Genomic DNA, 8,088 nt, shown 5'->3' on the forward strand with positions numbered 1-8,088 from the left:
GGATTTACATGAAAAAAAGTTTCGCCAAGGAAATTTTCATGTTGTCATTAAAATTTATTTGATAAGAGTTATATGGAGGCAGATACATTGACTCAAATTCCATGTATGGGTCCTGAAGATCACGTTTGAAATATTTACAGGACAATGGATCGTGTGAAAGAGTCATCCAGTAAGGATTTACATGAAAAAAATTTCGCCAAGGAAATTTTCATGTTGTCATTAAAATTTATTTGATAAGAGTTATCTGGAGGCAGATACATTGACTCAAATTCCATGTATGGGTCCTGAAGATCACGTTTGAAACATTTACAGGACAATGGATCATGTGAAAGAGCCATCCAGTAAGGATTTACATGAAAAAATAATTCGCCATGGAAATTTTCTCGTTGTCATTAAAATTTATTTGATAAGAGTTATATGGAGGCAGATACATTGACTCAAATTCCATGTATGGGTCCTGAAGATCACGTTTGAAACATTTACAGGACAATGGATCGTGTGAAAGAGTCATCCAGTAAGGATTTACATGAAAAAAAGTTTCGCCAAGGAAATTTTCATGTTGTCATTAAAATTTATTTGATAAGAGTTATATGGAGGCAGATACATTGACTCAAATTCCATGTATGGGTCCTGAAGATCACGTTTGAAACATTTACAGGACAATGGATCGTGTGAAAGAGTCATCCAGTAAGGATTTACATGAAAAAAAGTTTCGCCAAGGAAATTTTCATGTTGTCATTAAAATTTATTTGATAAGAGTTATATGGAGGCAGATACATTGACTCAAATTCCATGTATGGGTCCTGAATATCACGTTTGAAACATTTACAGGACAATGGATCGTGTGAAAGAGTCATCCAGTAAGGATTTACATGAAAAAAAGTTTCGCCAAGGAAATTTTCATGTTGTCATTAAAATTTATTTGATAAGAGTTTTATGGAGGCAGATACATTGACTCAAATTCCATGTATGGGTCCTGAAGATCACGTTTGAAACATTTACAGGACAATGGATCGTGTGAAAGAGTCATCCAGTAAGGATTTACATGAAAAAAATTTCGCCAAGGAAATTTTCATGTTGTCATTAAAATTTATTTGATAAGAGTTATATGGAGGCAGATACATTGACTCAAATTCTATGTATGGGTCCTGAAGATCACGTTTGAAACATTTACAGGACAATGGATCGTGTGAAAGAGTCATCCAGTAAGGATTTACATGAAAAAAAGTTTCGCCAAGGAAATTTTCATGTTGTCATTAAAATTTATTTGATAAGAGTTATCTGGAAGCAGATACATTGACTCAAATTCCATGTATGGGTCCTGAATATCACGTTTGAAACATTTACAGGACAATGGATCGTGTGAAAGAGTCATCCAGTAAGGATTTACATGAAAAAAATTCATGTTGTCATTAAAATGCATTTGATAAGAGTTATATGGAGGCAGATCCATTGACTCAAATTCCATGTATGGGTCCTGAAGATCACGTTTGAAACATTTACAGGACAATGGATCGTGTGAAAGAGTCATCCAGTAAGGATTTACATGAAAAAAAGTTTCGCCAAGGAAATTTTCATGTTGTCATTAAAATTTATTTGATAAGAGTTATATGGAGGCAGATACATTGACTCAAATTCCATGTATGGGTCCTGAAGATCACGTTTGAAACATTTACAGGACAATGGATCGTGTGAAAGAGTCATCCAGTAAGGATTTACATGAAAAAAATTTCGCCAAGGAAATTTTCATGTTGTCATTAAAATTTATTTGATAAGAGTTATATGGAGGCAGATACATTGACTCAAATTCCATGTATGGGTCCTGAAGATCACGTTTGAAATATTTACAGGACAATGGATCGTGTGAAAGAGTCATCCAGTAAGGATTTACATGAAAAAAATTTCGCCAAGGAAATTTTCATGTTGTCATTAAAATTTATTTGATAAGAGTTATATGGAGGCAGATACATTGACTCAAATTCCATGTATGGGTCCTGAAGATCACGTTTGAAACATTTACAGGACAATGGATCGTGTGAAAGAGTCATCCAGTAAGGATTTACATGAAAAAAAGTTTCGCCAAGGAAATTTTCATGTTGTCATTAAAATTTATTTGATAAGAGTTATATGGAGGCAGATACATTGACTCAAATTCCATGTATGGGTCCTGAAGATCACGTTTGAAATATTTACAGGACAATGGATCGTGTGAAAGAGTCATCCAGTAAGGATTTACATGAAAAAAATTTCGCCAAGGAAATTTTCATGTTGTCATTAAAATTTATTTGATAAGAGTTATATGGGGGCAGATACAATGACTCAAATTCCATGTATGGGTCCTGAAGATCACGTTTGAAACATTTACAGGACAATGGATCGTGTGAAAGAGCCATCCAGTAAGGAATAACATAAAAAAAATTTTGCCAAGGAAATTTTCTCGTTGTCATTAAAATTCATTTGGTAAGAGTTATATGGAGGCAGATACAATGACTCAAATTCCATGTATGGGTCCTGAAGATCACGTTTGAAACATTTACAGGACAATGGATCGTGTGAAAGAGTCATCCAGTAAGGATTTACATGAAAAAAAGTTTCGCCAAGGAAATTTTCATGTTGTCATTAAAATTTATTTGATAAGAGTTATATGGAGGCAGATACATTGACTCAAATTCCATGTATGGGTCCTGAAAATCACGTTTGAAACATTTACAGGACAATGGATCGTGTGAAAGAGTCATCCAGTAAGGATTTACATGAAAAAAATTCATGTTGTCATTAAAATGCATTTGATAAGAGTTATATGGAGGCAGATACATTGACTCAAATTCCATGTATGGGTCCTGAAGATCACGTTTGAAACATTTACAGGACAATGGATCGTGTGAAAGAGTCATCCAGTAAGGATTTACATGAAAAAAAGTTTCGCCAAGGAAATTTTCATGTTGTCAATAAAATTTATTTGATAAGAGTTATATGGAGGCAGATACATTGACTCAAATTCCATGTATGGGTCCTGAAGATCACGTTTGAAACATTTACAGGACAATGGATCGTGTGAAAGAGTCATCCAGTAAGGATTTACATGAAAAAAATTTCGCCATGGAAATTTTCATGTTGTCATTAAAATTTATTTGATAAGAGTTATCTGGAGGCAGATACATTGACTCAAATTCCATGTATGGGTCCTGAAGATCGCGTTTGAAACATTTACAGGACAATGGATCGTGTGAAAGAGTCATCCAGTAAGGATTTACATGATAAAAAGTTTCGCCAAGGAAATTTTCATGTTGTCATTAAAATTTATTTGATAAGAGTTATATGGAGGCAGATACATTGACTCAAATTCCATGTATGGGTCCTGAAGATCACGTTTGAAATATTTACAGGACAATGGATCGTGTGAAAGAGTCATCCAGTAAGGATTTACATGAAAAAAATTTCGCCAAGGAAATTTTCATGTTGTCATTAAAATTTATTTGATAAGAGTTATCTGGAGGCAGATACATTGACTCAAATTCCATGTATGGGTCCTGAAGATCACGTTTGAAACATTTACAGGACAATGGATCGTGTGAAAGAGTCATCTAGTAAGGATTTACATGAAAAAAAGTTTCGCCAAGGAAATTTTCATGTTGTCATTAAAATTTATTTGATAAGAGTTATATGGAGGCAGATACATTGACTCAAATTCCAGGGTCCTGAAGATCACGTTTGAAATATTTACAGGACAATGGATCGTGTGAAAGAGTCATCCAGTAAGGATTTACATGAAAAAAATTTCGCCAAGGAAATTTTCATGTTGTCATTAAAATTTATTTGATAAGAGTTATCTGGAGGCAGATACATTGACTCAAATTCCATGTATGGGTCCTGAAGATCACGTTTGAAACATTTACAGGACAATGGATCGTGTGAAAGAGTCATCCAGTAAGGATTTACATGAAAAAAATTTCGCCAAGGAAATTTTCATGTTGTCATTAAAATTTATTTGATAAGAGTTATCTGGAGGCATATACATTGACTCAAATTCCATGTATGGGTCCTGAAGATCACGTTTGAAATATTTACAGGACAATGGATCGTGTGAAAGAGTCATCCAGTAAGGATTTACATGAAAAAAATTTCGCCAAGGAAATTTTCATGTTGTCATTAAAATTTATTTGATAAGAGTTATATGGAGGCAGATACATTGACTCAAATTCCATGTATGGGTCCTGAAGATCACGTTTGAAACATTTACAGGACAATGGATCGTGTGAAAGAGTCATCTAGTAAGGATTTACATGAAAAAAAGTTTCGCCAAGGAAATTTTCATGTTGTCATTAAAATTTATTTGATAAGAGTTATATGGAGGCAGATACATTGACTCAAATTCCAGGGTCCTGAAGATCACGTTTGAAACATTTACAGGACAATGGATCGTGTGAAAGAGCCATCCAGTAAGGATTTACATGAAAAAAAGTTTCGCCAAGGAAATTTTCATGTTGTCATTAAAATTTATTTGATAAGAGTTATATGGAGGCAGATACATTGACTCAAATTCCATGTATGGGTCCTGAAGATCACGTTATTTTGCAATTTATTTATTTACATGTAATCAACAGACAATGTGTAGTCCCAATGATTAAAAACTATTCCTATTTCTAAGTATGTTTAAAAAATTTGTTTGAATTCTGCTACGCGTAATGTGAAAATCGAATCCGGCAGATACTCCATTGAAAGTTCGCTGTAGACCAATAATAGCACCGTTATATCCATAATTCGTACGGCTAAGAGGCAATCGAAGAAAGACGTTATTCCGAAGAGCTCTACTGCGTACATTTAAAGAAATTTCGCTGAGGAGTGCAGGGCAGTCTATTTTGTTGTTCAACATGTCGGCGATCAACATAGCACGGGACAAATTACGTCGAATGCCAAGGGTGTCGAGTCCAATCAATAATCCACGGCTTTCGTAGCTAGGCAACTCGTTGGGGTTATTCCAAGGTAGCTGTCGAAGAGCAAAACGGACGAATCTGCGCTGTATTGATTCTATTCGGTAGGAGCCGTTAAGGTAATATGGGTTCCATATCGTAGAGCAGTACTCGAGCGTTGTACGAATGAGTGAGCAATATAGAGACTTTAAACAGTAAATGTCTGTGAAATGTTTTGCTATTCTCATTACAAATCCTAAACTACGAGATGCCTTTGCTACAATAAAGTTGATATGCTGCTTGAAAGACAATTGCTCGTCTAGAATTACACCAAGATCCTTAACACACGTGGTTCTGTTGATCACTACTTCATCAAGGCAGTAGTTGTATCTTATAGGATTTTTTTTGCGTGTGAACGTGATGATTGAGCATTTATCAATGTTCAAAGCCATTCGATTTACCTCACACCACTTTGAAAAAATTTCAAGTTGGTGTTGGAGGAAAACAGCATCCTCGTTACTTCGAACTATTTGGAATAGCTTGAGATCATCAGCGAAAGATAAACGTGGACAATTTAGAGAAAGATTCACATCGTTAAAATACAGGAGGAAGATCAGAGGTCCGAGATGGCTGCCTTGTGGAATCCCAGAAGAAGCGATGAACTCTTTGGATACAGCGTCATTTATCTTGATTGCTAATCGGCGATTATTAAGGTATGAGGAAAACCAACGCAGCATGTTAGAACCAAATCCCAATCTGTCTAACTTAGCAACAGTAATGGCGTGGTTAATTTTGTCAAAGGCAGCGGAAAGGTCCGTGTAGATAACATCAGTTTGTAAACCGCAGGATATAGCATTCGTCACAAACGTCGTGAAAGTCAAGAGATTGGTAGCCGTGGACCGTTTCGGCGTAAACCCATGTTGTGTTTCTGCAATAAACCATTTACAATGGTTGAATATAGAATCAAGTACCACCATTTCGAAAAGCTTTGGAATAGCACTGAGCGACGTAATTCCACGGTAGTTGTCGATGTCTTTTTTGTCTCCTTTTTTATGAACTGGAAACATGTATGAAAACTTCCAGGAATCAGGGAAGATCCCAGATGTTAGCGATAAACGAAAAATTTGGCAGATAGGTGAAATTAAACCGATGGAGCTTTTTTTCACAAAGATTGCAGGAATACCATCGGGTCCGGAAGAGCTCGAAGATTTCATTTTGGCGATAGCCATTTTTACTGAATCTTCGTCAACACTGATAGTATCCAACAACTGATGTGATACTGGAACGTTCATTGCTGCTTGGGCGATTTGGTTCGGTGACAACACTTCATTGGAGAAAACGCTGGAAAACTTTTCGGAAAACAGTTGACAAATTTCATCTAGATTAGTTCCAACACTTATCCCATATACCATCGACGAAGGCAAATTCGATTCTTTTCGTTGGTCGTTTACGTATTTCCAAAAAGATTTAGGATCGGACTTCAATTTGTTCTGAACATTCCGAAGGTACCGTGCGTAGCAACGTTTTGCTGTCCTTTTATATAAAGAGTTGATGTGTACGTAGTTTGCACGCAGTGCATACCCGCCATGCTTGGAATATTTTTTTAACGCAGATCTTTTAGATGATTTTAATCGTTTCAATTCAGTAGTTTGCCATGGAGCTTGTCTGAAAGCATTACTTAGTCGTTTCGGCACATAATGATCTATAGCATACGTCAAAATATTGGAAAAAGTTTGAACAGCAAGATTTGCATCGTCTTTGTCGAGAACTTCACTCCAATCAATATTCGACAAAAAGTCGATAATTTTTCTATAGTCTGCTTTTTTATAATCATATCTGACGGTTCCATCCACATTGGAGCTATGAGACTGCCGAGAAGCTTCTATCTCAAGGCATAAAGGAGGATGGTGCTTTACATATTTCACCATAGGAACGGGTGCAGCAGCAATCTTGGGAGCGGAATCGGATTTACTCGAAAAACAAAGATCCAGTATTTTATTGTTTTCATTCGTCACGTGGTTGAATTGGCGCATCAGATTTGTGCTGTAACGATCAAGCAAACTGATACTGCCAGCATGAAAAGATGACTGCGAAGGATCCGCGAAAAGAAAGCCGTTCGAAGCTGGTTGCCATTTTAGATTGGGAAAATTAAAATCCCCAACGATTAATATTTCGTCGACAGGACAAGCGTAAGAGCATATCTCTTCGAGGGACAAAAGATGGGCATCGATCAACGGCAGGTCACGAGTACGGTCCGGCGGAAAATAAACCGCACAGAAAAAAGTTGAATAACTAGCCAACTTAATTTGTACCCATACCTGTTCAACGCAACTACCACTGGTACATTGGATTAGTTGTGCTTTTAGACGACGATGAACACCAACAAGTACGCCGCCACCAGTACTCTTCGTACTGTTGCTGGAACTACGATCCGTTCGGAAAACTTCATAGTTTTTACCGAGGACTTGCACAGACAGGGTGCAATCGTTAAGCCAGGTCTCCGTAAAAGCTATCACGTCGAAACATTCATCCGAGCAAGCCAACAAATACTCATCAATGCATGCATTCATACCACCAACGTTTTGGTAGTATACCCGGATACTCGAAAGACATGACTGATTCGCCGCCATAGAGTTGCCTATAAAATCGATTTGGAAGACCTCGTCCCCACTCCCACACACAGGACTGGGACGGCTGACGAACGCTGGCTGCAGTGGCTCGACTGTGGCGGGGGGATCAGAGGCTTCCATAATACCAGTGGCGCTGCATCCCAGTGATCGTTGATCTGGTGACAAACTGGAAGCGGGAAACAAATCAGCGATGGAATGATCCGACAAAAATGTATACTTGCCGAAATTAGAGGCTTGGAAGACCTCATCACCATTACCACCCACAGGACCGGGACGGCTGACGAACGCTGGCTGCAGTGGCTCGACTGTGGTGGTGGGATCAGAGGCTTCCATAATTTCACTTTCGGCGCGTCCCAGTATAAAACCTATAAAACGTTAGAAACATTTACAGGACAATGGATCGTGTGAAAGAGCCATCCAGTAAGGATTTACATGAAAAAAAGTTTCGCCAAGGAAATTTTCATGTTGTCATTAAAATTTATTTGATAAGAGTTATATGGAGGCAGATACATTGACTCAAATTCCATGTATGGGTCCTGAAGATCACG

At 37.3% G+C, this 8,088-nt stretch overlaps 1 protein-coding gene across 1 annotated transcript; it reads right to left on the minus strand.

The window, feature by feature from the left end:
- Window positions 1-5,787: 5,787 nt before the first annotated feature.
- Window positions 5,788-7,873, minus strand: LOC131426653 (uncharacterized). The gene is made up of 2 exons (XM_058589529.1): window positions 6,146-7,873; window positions 5,788-5,838 (listed from the first exon to the last, which is right to left on the minus strand). The coding sequence occupies exons 1-2, from the start codon at window positions 7,871-7,873 to the stop codon at window positions 5,788-5,790; spliced, it is 1,779 nt and encodes a 592-aa protein (XP_058445512.1).
- Between the last annotated feature and the right edge of the window lie 215 nt (window positions 7,874-8,088).

This window comes from Malaya genurostris, chromosome 1 (assembly GCF_030247185.1).
Source record: "Malaya genurostris strain Urasoe2022 chromosome 1, Malgen_1.1, whole genome shotgun sequence".
In the NCBI taxonomy this organism is placed as follows: domain Eukaryota; kingdom Metazoa; phylum Arthropoda; class Insecta; order Diptera; family Culicidae; genus Malaya; species Malaya genurostris.

Bases quoted from the DNA above. Each gene is read 5' to 3' on its own strand.
- LOC131426653 (XM_058589529.1), bottom strand. From the start codon at position 7,873: ATGGAAGCCTCTGATCCCACCACCACAGTCGAGCCACTGCAGCCAGCG. The intron at 5,839-6,145 runs GTAAAAATGGCT...GGTTTATTGCAG, and splicing joins TCAGTGTTGACGAAGATTCA to AAACACAACATGGGTTTACG.